General features: G+C 44.5%; 1 protein-coding gene across 2 annotated transcripts in view; it reads right to left on the bottom strand.

Moving 5' to 3' along the window:
* Nucleotides 1-17,114, bottom strand: part of LOC118360193 (TOX high mobility group box family member 2-like) — a 125,002-nt gene that overhangs the window by 15,231 nt on the left and 92,657 nt on the right. For both annotated transcript variants that reach the window (XM_035739434.2, XM_035739432.2), the window contains one exon: nt 7,264-7,491. In XM_035739434.2, coding sequence (XP_035595327.1) covers nt 7,264-7,491 — 228 coding nt within the window. The remainder of the gene's footprint in view (nt 1-7,263; nt 7,492-17,114) is intronic.

A 17,114-nucleotide genomic window follows, 5' to 3' on the forward strand; every position in this document is an offset into this window, starting at 1 on the left:
GTCCATACAGAAATGGTTTGTCGATGTGGAAGAACTTGACTGGCCTGCACAGAGCCCTGACCTCAACCCCATAGAACACCTGGGGGATGAAATGGAACACCGACTGCGAGCCAGGCCTAATCGCCCAACATCAGTACCCAACCACACTAATGCTCTTGTGGCTGAATGGAAGCAAGTCCCCGCAGCAATGTTCAAACATCTAGTAGAAAGCCTTCCCAGAAGAGTGGAGTCTGTTACAGCAGCATAGGGGAGATCAACTCCATATTAATGCCCATAAAGCAAAGATTGCACCGGAAGAAATGGCAGCCGTTTTTTACGGGCGCCGAACCAATTGTGCTATTATGTGGGGTTTTTTCGGTTATTTGTAACTTATGTTGTACATAATGTTTCTGCCATCGTATCTTATGGCAAAAAAAAGAGCTTCTGGATATCAGGACAGCGATCACTCACCTCGGATTAGACAAGGCTTTTTTCTTCAACAAGCAGGATGCACAGGATGTACTTCGGACACCCGACAAAGCCAAACTCTCCATTATTGGTAAGAGAAAGTGATGCAGGCATAGAGGACACAGGGCGGGGTGCCTTGTAAGGTTCCGCCGACGGCAAGTGGGAAATCTGCCCTTACCATCAGTATTACTTACCAACGTACAATCATTGGACTATAAATTACACAAGGTTGACCACGAATATCCTACCACTGGGACATCAAAAACTGTAATATCTTATGTTTCGCTGAATCGTGGCTGAATGACGACATGGATAACATTCAGCTGGCAGGATATACGCTGCACCGGCTAGATTGAACAGCACACTCCGGTAAAACGAGGGTGGGCGGTCTGTGTATATTTGTAAACAACAGCTGGTGCACGAAATCTAAGGAAGTCGCTAGATTTTGCTCACCAGAAGTAGAGTATCTCATGATAAGCTGTAGACCACACTATTTGCCAAGAGAGGTTTCATCTATATTTTTCGTGGCTGTTTATTTACCACCACAGATGGATGCTGGCACTACGACCGCACTCAGTCAGCTGTATAAGTAAATAAGCAAACCCCTCACCCAGAGGAGGCACTCCTAGTAGCCGGGGACTTTAATGCAGGGAAACTTAAATCAGTTTTACCTCATTTCTATCAGCATGTTAAATCTGAAACCAGAGGGAAAACAATTCTAGATCACCTTTACTCCCCACACAGAGATGCGATAAAGCTCTCCCTCACCCTCCATTTGGCAAATCTGACCATAATTCTATCCTCCTGATTCCTGCTTACAAGCTAAAATTAAAGCGGGAAGCACCAGTGACTCTAAAAAAGTGGCCAGATGAAGCAGATGGTAAACTACAGGACTGTTTTGCTAACACAATCTGGAATATGTTCTGGGATTCTTCCGATGGCATTAAGGAGTACACCACATCAGTCACTGGCTTTATCAATAAGTGCATCGAGGGTGTCATCCCCACAGTGACTGTACGTACATACCCCAACCTGAAGCCATGGATTACAGGCAACATTCGCACTGAGCTGCCGCCTTCAAGGTGCGGGACCCAGAAGCTTACAAGAATTTCTGCAATGCCCTCCGACAAACCATCAAACAGGCAGTGCCAATACACGACTAAGAATGAATCGTACTACACCGGCTCCGACGCTCGTCAGATGTGGCAGGGCCTGCAAACTATTACAGACTACTAAGAGAACCACAGCTGCAAGCTGCCCAGTGACACAAGCCTGCCAGATGGGATAAATCACTTCTATGCTCGCTTCGAGGCAAGCAACACTAAGTCATGTACGAGATCATCAGCTGTTCGGACGACTGTGCGATCATGCTCTCCGTAGCCGAAGTGAGTAAGACCTTTAAACAGGTCAACATTCACAAGGCCGCTGGGCCAGACGGATTACCAGGATGTGTGCTCTGGGCATGTGCTGACCAACTGGCAGGTGTCTTCACTGACATTTTCAACATGTCCCTGATTGAGTCCCTGTGCCCAAGAATACTAAGGTAACCTGTCTAAATGACTACAGACCCGTAGCACACACGTCCGTAGCCATAAAGTGCTTTGAAAGGCTGGTCATGGCTCACATTAACACCATTATCCCAGAAACCCTAGACCCACTTCAATTTGCATACCACTCAAACAGATCCACAGATGATGCAATCGCTATTGCACTCCACACTGCCCTTTCCCACCTGGACAAAAGGAACACCTACGTGAGAATGCTATTCATTGACTACAGCTCAGTGTTCAACACCATAGTGCCCTCAAAGCTCATCAATAAGCAAAGGATCCTGGGACTAAACACCTCCCTCTGCATGTTAAAGGCTTTGCTCAAGGGCCCAACGGTAAGGCAGTGTCTTCAGGATGTAAACATAGTAGCCCTCCAGTTGCCACATCATTTCCCGCCTTTTTTCCAGAGTCCGTCCTGGGCTTTCAAACCAGACCCCTTTCGGTTACAGGTCCAACTCCTTAGCCGCTGGGCTACATACCCTTCACTTGAAGTGAGTATGCGTAAATCATTCATAACACCATTCATGACACCATTCATGACATGAGAGTTGTAGTATCATGCATAACAATATTCAAAACAACTTTAATTCAGAACAACTGGTGCTCTGAAGATCTAGGATGGATACTTATGGACGGGATTACAATGGGCAATGGATAGCATAACTGGACATTTATGGAAATTATTTTTGAAGGAAATTGGTCAAAAATGTGGTCTTCAGTTCTACGTAGAATATTTGGCTATTGGTTAATTCGACATACTGTCACGCCTTGGTCTTAGTATTTTGTGTTTTCTTTAATTATTTGTTCAGGCCAGGGTGTGACATGGGGTTATTGTATTTTCGTATTGGGGTTTGTAGTATTTGGGATCGCGGCTGAGTAGGGGTGTTGTATCGGCTTGGCTGCCTGAGGCGGTTCTCAATCAGAGTCAGGTGATTCTCGTTGTCTCTGATTGGGAACCGTATTTAGGGAGCCGGGGTTTCACTGTGTATTTCGTGGGTGATTGTTCCTGTCTCTGTGTAGTTTCACCAGATAGGCTGTAATTAGGTTTCACGTTCCGTTTTGTTGTTTTGCATTTGTATAGTTATTTCATGTATCGCTCTTCCTTCATTAAAGACATGAGTAACCACCACGCTGCATTTCGGTCCGACTCTCTTTTGACAAACGAAGAACGACGTTACAGAATCGCCCACCACACACGGACCGAGTGGCGTGGTAACAGGCAGCTGGAACAGCGAAGGGAGGTCATTATGGACAGCAGAGGCTTGGAGTATACAACGTGGGAAGAAATAGACAGGTGGGCGGCCGACCCAGAGAGAATGCCGGAGCCCGCCTGGGATTCGCTGGAACAGTGCGAAGAGGGCTATAGGCGAATGGAGTCGAAAAGAAAGACACGGCGGCGCAGAGCGAAAACCGAAAGTTACCCCCAAATATTTATTGGGGGAGGGCTCAGAGAGAGAGTGGCTGAGTCAGGAGTCAGACCTGAGCCTACTCTCCCTGTTAATTGTGAGGAGCAGCGATATAAGGACTGGTCTTGGGAGATGATATTAGACGGAAAAGGACCCTGGGCTCAGCCTGGAGAATATCGCCGTCCCAAGGAAGAAATAGAGGCGGCGAAAGCGGAGAGGAGCTGGCATGAGGAGGCAGCACGGTGACGCGGTTGGAAGCCCGAAAAGCAGCCCAAAAAAATTATTGGGGGGGGGGGCTTAATGGGAGTATGGCTATGCCAGGTAGGAGACCTGCGCAAACTCCCTGTGCTTACCGGTGGGCTAGAGAGACCGGGCAGACACCGTGTTATGCTATGGAGCGCACGGTGTTTCCAGTGCGGGTGCATAGCCCGGTGCGGTTCATACCAGCCCTTCGTATTGGCCGGGCTAGAGTGGGCATCGAGCCAGGTAAGGTTGGGCAGGCTCGGTGCTCAAGAGCTCCAGTGCGCCTGCACGGTCCGGTCTATCCAGAGCCACCTCCACACACCAGTCCTCCGGTAGCAGCTCCCCGCACCAGGCTTCCTGTGCGTGTCCTCGATCCTGTAGCACCAGTTCCAGCACCACGCACCAGGCCTTCTGTGCGCCTCGCCTATTCAGCACAGCCAGAGCCTTCCTTCCCTCCTGCGCTGTCGGAGTCTCCCGCCTGTTCAGCGCTGTCGGAGCCTTTCTCCTCTCCTGCGCTACCGGAGTCTCCTGTCTGTTCAGCGCTATCAGAGCCTTCCTTTCCTCCTGCGCTGTCGGAGTATCCCACCTGTTCAGCGCTATCAGAGCCTTCCTCCTCTACAGCGCTGCGGGAGCTTCCTGCCTGTTCGGAGCAGCCTGAGCTGCCAGTCTGCAGGGAGCTGTCAGTCTGCAAGGTGCTGTCAGTCTGCAAGGTGCTGTCAGTCTGCATGAAGCAGCCAGAGCTGTCAGTCTGCAAAGAGCTGCCAGTCTGCATGGAGCAGTCAGAGCTGTCAGTCTGCATGACGCAGCCAGAGCTGTCAGTCTGCAAAGAGCTGCCAGTCTGCAAGGAGCTGTCAGTCTGCAAGGAGCTGCCAGTCTGCAGGGTGCTGTCAGCCTGCATGGAGCAGTCAGAGCTGTCAGTCTGCATAAAGCAGCCAGAGCTGTCAGCCTGCATGGAGCATTCAAAGCTGTCAGTCTGTTCAAAGCAGCCAGAGCTGTCAGTCTGCATGAAGCAGCAAGAGCTGTCAGTCTGCAAAGAGCTGCCAGTCTGCAAGGAGCTGTCAGTCTGCAAGGAGCTGTCAGCCTGCATGGAGCTGCCAGAGCTGTCAGTCTGCAAGGAGCTGTCAGTCTGCATAGAGCAGCTAGATCCGCCAGTCAGCCATGATCTTCTAGATCTGCCAGTCAACCAGTCTCTTCCAGATCTGCCAGTCAACCAGTCTCTTCCAGATCTGCCAGTCAACCGGTCTCTTCCAGATCTGCTAGTCAACCAGAATCTTCCAGATCCGCCAGCCAGCCAGGATCTACCGGAGCCTACTACCTGCCTGAGCTTCATCTCAGTACTAGGCTTCCTCTCAGTACTGGGCTTTCTCTCAGTACTGGGCTGCCCCTCAGTCCCGAGCTGCCCCTCAGTCCCGAGCTTCCCCTCAGTCCCGAGCTGCCTCAGTCCCGAGCTGCCCCTCAGTCCCGAGCTGTCCCTCAGTCCCGAGAGGCCCCTCAGTCACGAGCTGCTCCTCAGTTCTGTGGGGTTCTGGGTGAGGACTATTAGGCCACGGTCGGCGGCGAAGGTGGATTATCCCAGGACGCGAAGGGGAGGAACTAGGACATTAATGGAGTGGGGTCCACGTCCCGAGCCGGAACCGCCACCATGGACAGACGCCCACCCGGACCCTCCCTATGGTTTTGAGGTGCGTCCGGGAGTCCGCACCTTAGGGGGGTTCTGTCATGCCTTGGTCTTAGTATTTTGTGTTTTCTTTAATTATTTGTTCAGGCCAGGGTGTGACATGGGGTTATTGTATTTTCGTATTGGGGTTTGTAGTATTTGGGATCGCGGCTGAGTAGGGGTGTTGTATTGGCTTGGCTGCCTGAGGCGGTTCTCAATCAGAGTCAGGTGATTCTCGTTGTCTCTGATTGGGAACCGTATTTAGGTAGCCGGGGTTTCACTGTGTATTTCGTGGGTGATTGTTCCTGTCTCTGTGTAGTTTCACCAGATAGGCTGTAATTAGGTTTCATGTTCCGTTTTGTTGTTTTGCATTTGTATAGTTATTTCATGTATCTCTCTTCCTTCATTAAAGACATGAGTAACCACCACGCTGCATTTCGGTCCGACTCTCTTTTGACAAACGAAGAACGACGTTACACATACCTCCCTGATAGCTAGAATATATATATATATTTTACAAAATAACGATAATATTAAAGACAGACGAGACCAAATGCATGGTGAAAGGTAAAAATCTTAATTTTGCAATTTTCTATTGAGATTGTTGGGTGGAGATGAAGATGAACAATACAGCTTATTGCCCTAAATAATCAGAGACAGAGACAGATAGATGCCCTTGAGGCAAATCCAATGACTTTTTTTTATTTTTATAATTCTGTATTCTGGGCAGTTTCAAAATGCCAGGCAACAGAAATAAATAAAAATGGCCGGAAATGAGAATGTCACATTCTCGGCTGTCAAAAGTGTAATTCATCACAGAAGAAGAGCTGAGAACATAGCGGCTCCAGTACAGTACAACAGACTGCCTGTACTCATATACCTCATAGACAAGACCAACATAATGTCTTATTCCTTACACTGTACTGTACACTGTAAACAAGAACACTGTACTGCCCTATACTTTACACAGTACTGTATACTGACTGAACACAAACCACTGTACGGCTGTCCTATACCTTAAACCGAAGGATTGGAGGCAGGAGGAAGGGAATGCTTCCTTTCTTCCTCCTTTCCTTGGAGTAATCGTTGATCTAACGTGACTGGATTGGGGAAACAAAGGTTCCACTATTTACCTTCCATCATCCAGACAGATCCCTGATCCATGTCAGATCAGTGATTACTTCAAGAAAGGGAGGGAAGAAGGAAGGATGCATTAAAGCAGTGGCCAAGATTTCACTTTCCCCTGCCTTTATCCAACCCCTCCCCCCATCCCTCCTTCTCTGATCTTTGTATCCTTCTAAATCAAATTGAGCTTCAACTGCTTTCAATTGAAAATCCAGGTGACAACAACAGCTGTGGATGCCACTTCAGGTGACTTAATTAGCGCCCTGCCCTAAAATACAGTACAGTATAGGGGAAACATAATATTCCATTCTAGATTATAACAAGATTGTCTCTGCTCTGTATCAGCTGTTCTCAGAACTGTTTGAAGGGGGTACTCCATTGCTTAATAAACAGTGGGTGTTTATCGACATTGGCCAGGTTTTTCTGTCAAATGACTTCTCTACAGTTGCTGCGACACACGGAGGCTCTTCTCTTTGGCTCTAATTAAATGTAGAAAATAAAATAATTTTAATGAGAGCCAAGGGACCGGGGATAAACGGATAGATTATCTTTAGAAAGAGCAGAACTAGCTCATTAAGGTGAGTTCTATCTCTGTGCACTGTGCTCTAATTACTATATATTATGGCTTGGAATGTCTGCTAGTGCACTTGCTCCATCTACTGGTAACTCAGCAATGTGTGTGTGTGTGTGTGTGTGTGTGTGTGTGTGTGTGTGTGTGTGTGTGTGTGTGTGTGTGTGTGTGTGTGTGTGTGTGTGTGTGTGTGTGTGTGTGTGTGTGTGATCGTGCGCGTGCATTTGTGCAGACACACCTGTGTATGTGTGTGTGTTTGTGCACCTGTTTTGCCTCCTCCCCCAGGCTGTCCCACATGGAGGCCACTAGCTTGGACACATCCCCGAACGTGGCGTTGGGGTTTGAGCCCTTGATGGCCGCCTGGGTGTCCCTGAAGAAGAGGGCATAGGCCGACACGGGCTTCGACGGCTCGTTGGGGTCCTTTTTCTTCTTCTTCTTCTGCGGTTTGGGCTTGGGCTTCATCATCTCCGAGGATGGCCGCTTCTCCCCTATCTGGAAGGGAGGGGTGATGGAGGAAAGAAGGAGAGGAGGAAGGAAAGAGGGAGAAAGGGAGAGGGAGGATTGTAAGCAAAAATGCACATAACGTTTTCCCAACAAATAAGGATCTCAATGAAATCGGTTGTTGGTTCCACCTATTGTAATTCTATGGTTAGTCTGTGGAAGCTCAATTTATGTTGTTGTTGTCTATGTAGAAAGGGGGGTGCTGTAAATGTGAAAGGTCAACACTACTGAAAGAAACTGAACTATAGAACCGATGTCCTCACAATGGTATCACCATCGAGACAGTGGAGAGACAGGTAAGGAAAAGTAGGGAAAATCCTCGACAAGGAAAGAGAGCAACACTGTTTTATTATTGACAAATACGACATGGATGGAACAGGACTTCTCGATTTCCTCCACAAACAAAAACACATAACGAGCGGACGAGAAAAGGAGGGTTCTGAGAAAAGCAACAGCCCCCTTCTTCTGAGAAGAAAAAGAAAACAAATCAATTTGGCTGAGGATAAGGGAGAATGGAGGCTGACAGAAAGCTGCCGCGGAGCTTATTTTAGGACACACACTCTCAGCCCAGTATCTCTACCTCCCAAAAGTATGGTGAACATTTTAGGACACACTCACCCTCAGCCCAGTATCTCTACCTCCCAAAAGTATGGTGAACATTTTAGGACACACTCACCCTCAGCCCAGTATCTCTACCTCCCAAAAGTATGGTGAACATTTTAGGACACCCTCTGAGGGAGAGAAACTTGGCAGAGTACCGTGGTCTGGAGGAGGACACTAGGCAGTACCTTATCACAATGAAATGTTGTTTTATACTACTCATTCACTCTACATGCTGTTTTATACTCGACTTTGTGTGTGTGTCTGTTGTTTTTAATGTATTTCATTTTTGGGAGAGGAGAGAGGATGAGCAAAGCAATTATAAGTTCGGGATGATTAGGTGGCTATGATAGTATGTGGGCCAGATTGAGAATTTAATTAATACAACTATATTCCTGGGATGAGATTATCTAAAGGATTTGAGTAGACAAATTTCAAACTGCAGCTCTAAATAGTAATTTGTTGGATAAATAAAAGCACATCACAATTTATTTCAAGGACTATCTGCTGGGTTATTTAAGAATGATGATAAATGGCCATCATACTATATTTTCCACAGTAAAGTACAGCTTTTGTACATATATTTGACATTGACGTGAATCAAATGCATATGAATACATCTGTCATTTAGCACATAAAGCTTCGAAGAAGTCAAATCCAGGTCAACGTAGCCTCAGTCTGATTGTTTATGGAAATTGCATTCCTCCTGAAGTGAGTAGAGCCCATCAACCATTTGAGGAGAGGGAAGCAATTCAAACATTTAGTGTAAAGAGGCTGTAGCTAATGGAGGATGGAAGGGAGAAGTGACTGCGACTTGATGTGCCATTAAGATCACCGCAACCTGAGTCCTGGGGAACATAAAGAAAAATAATCACATTTGATAGCCTACATAATGACTGAATATATAATGATCAACTACAGTAGATATTCGAATGAGGCCTCCCGAGTGGTGCAGCGGTCTAAGCCACTGCATCGCAGTGCTAGAGGTGTCACTAGAGACCTGGGTTGTGTCATAACCGGAAGTGATCGAGATATTCCCATAGGGCAGTGCACAATTGGCCCTGTGTTGTCCGGGTTTGGCCAGGGAGGCTTCACTTGGCTCATCACACTCTAGCGACTCCTTGTGGTGGGCAGGGAGCTTGCAGGCTGACTTCCGGTCGTCAGGTGAACGGTGTTTCCTCCGACACATTGGTGTGGCTGCCTTCCAGGTTAAGCTGGCGGGTGTTAAGAAATGCGGTTTGGTGGGTTATATTTCGGAGGACGCATGACTCGACCTTTGCCTACTAAGGCCGTTGGGGAATTGCAGCGATGAGAAAAGATTGAAAAGATGGGAATGAATGATGAATGCATTCAGAATGTCCCATGACTCAAGTGGGACCATTTTCAGGGCTTTTTTCAGGTGGCATGGTCACCGTCACATGATTAGTCTATACAATCAATTTATCTCCAAATGCCATGTTAATGTTAGATTTGACTAAATAAAAGTACTTTGAAAATGCTCTGTAAAAAAAAAACATTAATCCATACTGCTCTCTTTTTAACAGGCAATCAGCGACACAAACCATGTGAAAGAATACTGAATGATCACTTGACTAGCAACTATCAAACGGCAACTCTAGGATGTTTAAAAGCATTCCCATTTCATACAATCATCATGCATACTTATCATGGGATTAAGAGCTGGGGTTGTCTTGCTTTTAACTTTGCTTTCTAAACAGAAATGATTGCCTTTGAAATGTCATTGTTTTAGAAACCATTCGGGTATAAGAGGTCACTTGAATATAACTTTGGATGTGATGTGGAATTGAAACAAAAGAAGATTCCCCTATTCAAATTGAAAATGCACCCATGCCTTTTCTCTCTCTCTCTCTCTCTCTCTCTCTCTCTCTCTCTCTCTCTCTCTCTCTCTCTCTCCATTCCACAGACTGATTTTTTTTTATCCATGAGTGTGTGGTTTCGTAAAAAAAACAATCATCTCTCACGTTTATGCAATGAGGCAAAAAAAAGCGTTTGAAATGACATCTGTTCCCCTCTGCCTTTGATGTGAAGGGTGAATAAATTGGAGGAGAGCTAATGGAATGACAAACTGAAAAGCAAAATAATCTCCAGGAAAAAGCATTTATATTTATAAATTGAAAGCGCGGCAAAACAAGCGAACTGCTTGAGACAAAAAGGAAATTCTCTCATTTTCCCTCTGTATTCAGAATGATAGTTGGCTACACTAGATAGACAAGAAACTACACTTCAATGGAACATTGACTGAGATGGAATAGAATACTGATGAATTGGAATGGATGAGTAGCATTTGTTAAGCTGGGTAGTCTATACAGTCAAGTGTCAGTACAGTAAAAGATGCTTACTGAAGGTATAAAGCGAGATGGTCTTTCAAATGAACTGAACCTGAAGATATATCCAGTCTTGTTTACAGATCTAAATAGTAATGGCCACTCTCCAACCACTACACGGTCACCAATTGCTTATTGCATTTCACTATAAACATATAACAAAATGGTACATAGGCGATAAAGACATTTTCAGTTTGCAAGTCAGGGACTGTATTTGAAAGTGTCAGGCCCAGGCCCATACAATCAGCATGGCTGTTGTCAGACATTTGAAGAGGGAGAGAGGAGAAGAGGGAGAGGGGGGAGTGGTTGCTGTAATTCTGAATGGACAGCACTGCACAGAGAAGATGAGATTAGATTTGACAGCCTGATACCTGCATCACTATCAAAACACGAGAGAGAGGGGTAAGAGAGAGGGGGAGGGAGAGAGAGAGAGACAGATAGATAGATAGATAGATAGAGCAAGTGAGAGAGAGAGAAAGAGAGAGAGATGGGGAGGAAGGGAGGGGTTGTTTAATCAGAGGCTCCAGCACATACCTATATTTACACATAAAATGAAAAGCAAAATGAAACCCAAAAAGGGTAAGGTTATCCCTGAAACATTTCCCAAGTGCTGCGTATCGATTTCAAATGGGTAGGAATGTATACACGCCACGGGCAGCGTACAGAGCTGACGAATAAGATCTATTGCTTTTTGGAGTGAGTGGAGTCAGTGAGGTACTTGATGCAAGTGGGAGCTATACGCTGCAGCCAGCAAGACTGGTTGAGCGGTGCAAGCACAGCTCAGCTTATTAAATACAAATCCTCGAACATCAACTAAAGACTGGGGAGGGAAAAAATACAATCTGTGACCTGTTCTAGCAAGAAAAGTAAGAGCAGTAACCAAAGCCTTCAAGTCTGTGGAAAATAGACCCATCCAACAGCACACTCTATAAGAGGAGTGCTTAATGCAGCTGTTGACCAAGCCTTTGTTGGTCCAAAAATAGCCAAATGGGCATTGCTTTACTGTGATGAGGGATCGCAATGTGTTTAAATTTACAGATGATCCGGATGCTCCCAAGGTGCGTTCTGCAACTCTACATTATCTAATTATTGCTGGTTATAGATAAGGTCCAACGTTTTGCTTCGTCAAGTCACATGGTCACAAGGAAAACCTCCCAGCCCTACCTATACCAGCAAGAGACTGATGTTTATGCTTAAACTATAAACCACACACATCTGGAAACCGTTTCAACTCTTGTCATACTGTCCATCTGTAAGTAATAAGTCTGACTGAATGTCATAACCCTGAGTATATCCAGGCATATGTCCAGAGAACCACACAAATCAAATGGAAATACTGTTCAGCCCACACAATTATGAAGAGGAAGTGTAAATGCACATGTTATGGTATTGGCTCACGAAATTGCAACCAAGGCAGACATTGAAAACCTCAGAACTCTTGATGATTTATGAGAAAAAGAAATACATTGTTTTTCCTCAAACCTAAAAGCCAAATTCTTCAAATCCCATTTTGTTCAGAGATGTGTCAAATTCAAAAACGTCAACTGATTCTCATTGTCAGACAACCTTCTCATCTCCCTGTCTGATCACATCACCAGAGACTGATTGCACAGAGCCTGATGCTCAGTAGTCAATAGTCATCAACGTTGTTCCCGGTTGGGTAACGGGTACAGACTTACAGACATAACTTGCACACCGGACATAACACCGACCAATAACCTCCCATGAAGATGATAATTGAACAGGTAAAAATGAACCAAATCTCAAATTATGAGTGATTGGTCCTGTGTTGCTCAGTTGGTAAGAGCATAGCACTAGCAATGTGAACGTTGTGGGTTAAATTCCCAATGGGGCCACCAGTATGAAAATATATGCTGTATAAGTCGCTACGGATAAAAGCATCTTCTAAATGGCATGCATATTATTATATTATGAACAATGAACAACTGTCAATATTATGGAGGTATGTAACTGGTTTCAGGAAGCTAGGTGTATGTCGCACGTCACTACTTCGCAGGAGAGGCATTTGAACATCTTTAAAAAAAATCTAAATGCATTTTTGGACAGAAATGCCTTCTGGAACACGTGAACTTTCATGTTCCTTAATAACAGAAGTGTATTCCATCTGCAAATACAAATTAAATGTGTAAATTACGAGCCCAGTTAGATTAGCCACAGAAAAAGACAGGAACCTTCCAGCTAGCCATGATTGTCTGAGATAATGGATAGGCTGGACATAAGTTTGGATTGGTGTTCCATGTAGCGTGCTTTTGTCTATAACTTGAGCTGCTTAGTATGTGTTCATAGTCCTTTCTACCGATGTGTTTTTGAAAGATATAATGTTAGACGTCGAGAACTACAAAAGTTTGCTACTTTTCTGAACAACATTGATACCCTGAATTTAGCAGGTGCTACCGACACATTTGTTGGAATTGTGATGGGCTACTTGAACAGGAGTGACCTGACACAATGGTGGCCAAACATGTAGCTACAAACAAAACTGAGTTCAATTGTTCCAGTCTGCCGTGAAGCAGAAATCAATTTGCCAGGATAATTGCTAGTTATAGACTAATGTTAGCTAGATAACATTGAACCTAAAGCTAAAGCTAACCAACCAGCAGATTCATGCTCCAGCTATGACAATGGTTGTATTGGTAGTAGTATGAGTTGGGATTATCCTGGTTCATTGTTTAGCTAGCTAGCTACACACTTCGCCAGATGATTACATGATCTATCAAAGTTACCCAGTTGTGTCTGGGGGTGGTTATAGCATTTCTTTCACATGACCCATCAATTTAGACACGTGTGTCTTGGTAAGCGTCATCTAGGAATGATAAATATTTATACAAATATTTTTATCTGGAGACTTTCTGGTTTTGATATTGCTACTATGCAATTAACCATTTCACTGTACTGTTTACACATTCTGTATCCTGTGGATGTGACAAATAAACTTTGATTTTATTTTATATAGTGTGTGTTTACCAGTGACAGTAATGTGAATAACAACATGACCTGCACCAAAGATTAGGATATAGGCCAAGGACTAGATAAAGTGTATTTTTACCTGGAGTTTTTCCATATTGTAGGCTACTACTTTTGACACTCTTAGTCTTAAAATCTTTGGTTGTTTACTACACTACTCATTCTGTTTAGCACATGGCCTCACATATGAATCCTTAAGAGGTGGGTGGGGATAAGACTTAAGAGGGTGTGAAAATTGCTGAATGGGTGCAGACAAAGAGGAGCTTTCCAGTAGGTGAACCAAAACATTCAAGGGCCATTTTCTCAAAAGTGGGGTTACAAGTTTATCAACTTTCAAACCACAATTACTTTCCCATTGTTCCTCAACTGCAGTGTATGACGTACCGTTTTCTAGCTCTGAGTCTCCAATTGTATCCAATGTAAAAAACACAATTTCAAATTTTGCTACATAGGACTGAATCCAGGTGGTGGGTCTCATATTTCTAATGCCTCGCCCAGCGGTGGACCTAACTAATCAACACAAATTACTAAAGTTGAGGACTCGTATTTGGTAATGTGGCAAAAACAGTCCTAAGCGAAAACTAATTACATCAACACTTCGCTAACGAGATGTTGGAGAGGCCCCTGCAGGTCGACTCTTTATAAAGAGTGGCAAAGCATCTGCCACACACTTCCTGGCTTCGCTAGCGTTCTAATTGGCCCCAGTGGGTTGCTGTAGACGCAACCGTGCAATTTAAAGGGGGTGGGGGGAATAATTATTGTTTTCAACTCAAAATGGTATTCAGTCCCCCCCCCCAAAAAAGAAAAAACCCTGAGTATTGGATTATATTTATATTTCTTTGTTTTATCTGACATGGTCCCCTGAATGGAGCTTTGCAGACTGAGTGGCAATACAAGAAGAGAAAAACAATTAGTCAAACATGAATGGTCTACCACGGCTGGGCTATTTCCATAGCAACAGCCTGATGGAACAATTCAAACCCTTTATTGGCCTTTTGCTATGTTTCTCTGTAAACATCAGACCAGCAGGAGAGATGGCCAGCGACAGAAAGTCAGGCAACAGAGTCATCACCGAGCCACAACCTGTTCATATATCAATCAACCCTTACAAAAAAAAGATTTCCATAAAAGTACAGTGACTGCAGTCGACTGTGGTATTTTGGATGCAGTAATTGCAGAATAACTGCAGTTATACTGCACTGTAACTGCAGTTATACTCGTAGGGGAACTTTTATGTTCTATTGGAGAGAAAAAAAGGAAAGTACTCCGCAGAGCATTCTACTGCATTTTGAGATGACATATCCGGAGAGTGCCTTACCACTTTTTAAGGCACAATATGTCATTTCAACAGGCTTATCCTGCCACTTTGCTGAATGGGGATTGGTAACTACACTTACAGTACATACAGTGCATTCGGAAAGTATTCAGATCCGTTGACTTTTCCCACATTTTGTTACGTTACGGCCTTATTCTAAAACTGATTAAAAACAGAAATACTGTATTTACATAATTTTTCAGATCATTTGCTATGACACTTCGAAATTGAGCTGAGGTGTATACTGTTTCCATTGATCATCCTTGAGATGTTTCTACAACTTAGTTGGAGTCCACCTGTGGTAAATTCAATTGATTGGATATGATTTGGAAAGAAACGCACTTGTCTATATAAAGTCCAACAGTTGACAGTGCATGTCAGAACAAAAACCAAGTCATGAGGTCGAAGAATTGTCTGTTAGAGCTCCGAGACAGGATTGGGTCGAGGCACAGACCCTTCCGAGAGCTGGCTGCCCGGCCAAACGGAGCAATCGGGGGAGAAGAGCCTTCGTCAGGGAGGTGACCAAGAACCCAATGGTAACTCTGACAGAGTTCCAGAGTTCCTCTGTGGAGGTGGGAGAACCTTCCAGAAGGACAACCATCTCTGCAGCATGCCAGCAATCAGACCTTTATTGTAGAGTGGCCAGATGGAAGCCACTCCTCAGTAAAACACACATGACAGCCTGCTTGGAGTTTGCCAAAAGGCACCTAAAGGACTCTCAGGCCATGAGAAACAACATTTTTTGGTCTGATGAAACCAAGATTGAACTATTTGGCCTGAATGCCAAGTGTAATGTCTGGAGTAAACCTGGCACCATCCCTACGGTGAAGCATGGTGGTGGCAGCATCATGCTGTGGGGATGTTTTTCAGCGACAGGGACTGGGAGACTAGTCACGATCGAGGGGAAGATGAACGGGGCAATGTACAGAAAGATCCTTGATGAAAACCTGCTCCAGAGCACTCAGGACCTCAGGCTGGGGCAAAGGTTCACCTTCCAACGACCCTTAACACACAGCCAAGACAAGGCAGGTGTGGCTTCGGGACAAGTCTCTGAATGCCCTTGAAGTGGCCCAGCAAGACCCTGGTCGAACATCTCTGGAGGGACCTGAAAATAGCTATGCAGCGACACTCCCCATCCAACCTGACAGAGCTTGAGAGGATCTGCAGAGAACAATTTGGGGAAACTCCCCAAATACAGATGTGCCAAGCTTGTGGCGTCATACCCAAGAAGAGTCAAGGCATAAATCTCTGACAAAGATGCTTCAACAAAGTATTGTGTAAATGGTCTGAATACGTAAGTAAATGTGATATTTCCGTTTTTTATATTTAATACATTTGCAACAATGTCTAAAAAACAGTTTTTGCTTCATCATTATGGGTTATTGTGTGTAGATTGATGAGATGTTTTAAATCACTTTAAGACTGTAAAAATAATAGACTGAAAAAGTCAAGGGGTCTGAATACTTTCCGAATGCACTGTACTGTAACTAGCCTTCAGTTAAAATGTAACTACTTTTAAATTGATAGAAAATATATGTAAAGACTGAAGCTATGCATTGTGGTTTAGAAAGACTCAGGAGGTAATCAGGAGGTCCTTAGAAATCAGCAATGGCTTCCCTACTAAACAAGGCTTGACATATGCCCATGTACAGTAGGAGCTAACTGCTTATGCAGAAAGACAAGATGATTTGAGATTCTGCCGTAACCCATTAATTCAAGTCAAGGGTTATGTCCAACAAAAAAAGCTGTATTTTCCTGAGAAGAGCATCAGTGAGCTTAGTCACAACCATAATCTCCTCCATGTGCACACCTTATGCAACATGCTCTGCCAGTAAGTCTCATACCTAGCCTCTTTCTCTCTGCGTTTCCTGCTGATGGTACAGCGATGGTGCCCAAACATAACGAGACAGGCTATTATGATGGCAGCTGGTTGCCATAGGTACTATATGCTAATTGTGAGGAGGGGGTGGGGTATTGTCAGAGCAACAGGCTTTGTTTGGCCTCTGACGTGCATTGTCTCATACGAAAAGACTAGATGATAAAGGGGTGTCAAAGTCACTTCACTAGTGTAGCACCACACCAAACATTTGGATCTCTTTCAAACTCGATTTCACAAAAGAAAGAGAAACACATAGCGAGTTATAAATCAAATTATAATAAAAAAAATATATTGTAAGACAGTGTATCTAAGAATAACATTTCCGTCTGTCTCCAATGTTCTTTGGTTAAAACAGGAAAATGAGCAACTGGTTCTGTGGCTCAGAGTTCAGGCCTGTTATTCTCTCTCATTATTCTAGCTCTATAATCTTCACTTCTTCGCCCCAAAGGATGTGCAGGACAAGTGACGTAAGGTAAATATTAACTTGCGG

The sequence above is a fragment of the Oncorhynchus keta genome, chromosome 27 (genome assembly GCF_023373465.1).
Source record: "Oncorhynchus keta strain PuntledgeMale-10-30-2019 chromosome 27, Oket_V2, whole genome shotgun sequence".
NCBI classification, from domain to species: domain Eukaryota; kingdom Metazoa; phylum Chordata; class Actinopteri; order Salmoniformes; family Salmonidae; genus Oncorhynchus; species Oncorhynchus keta.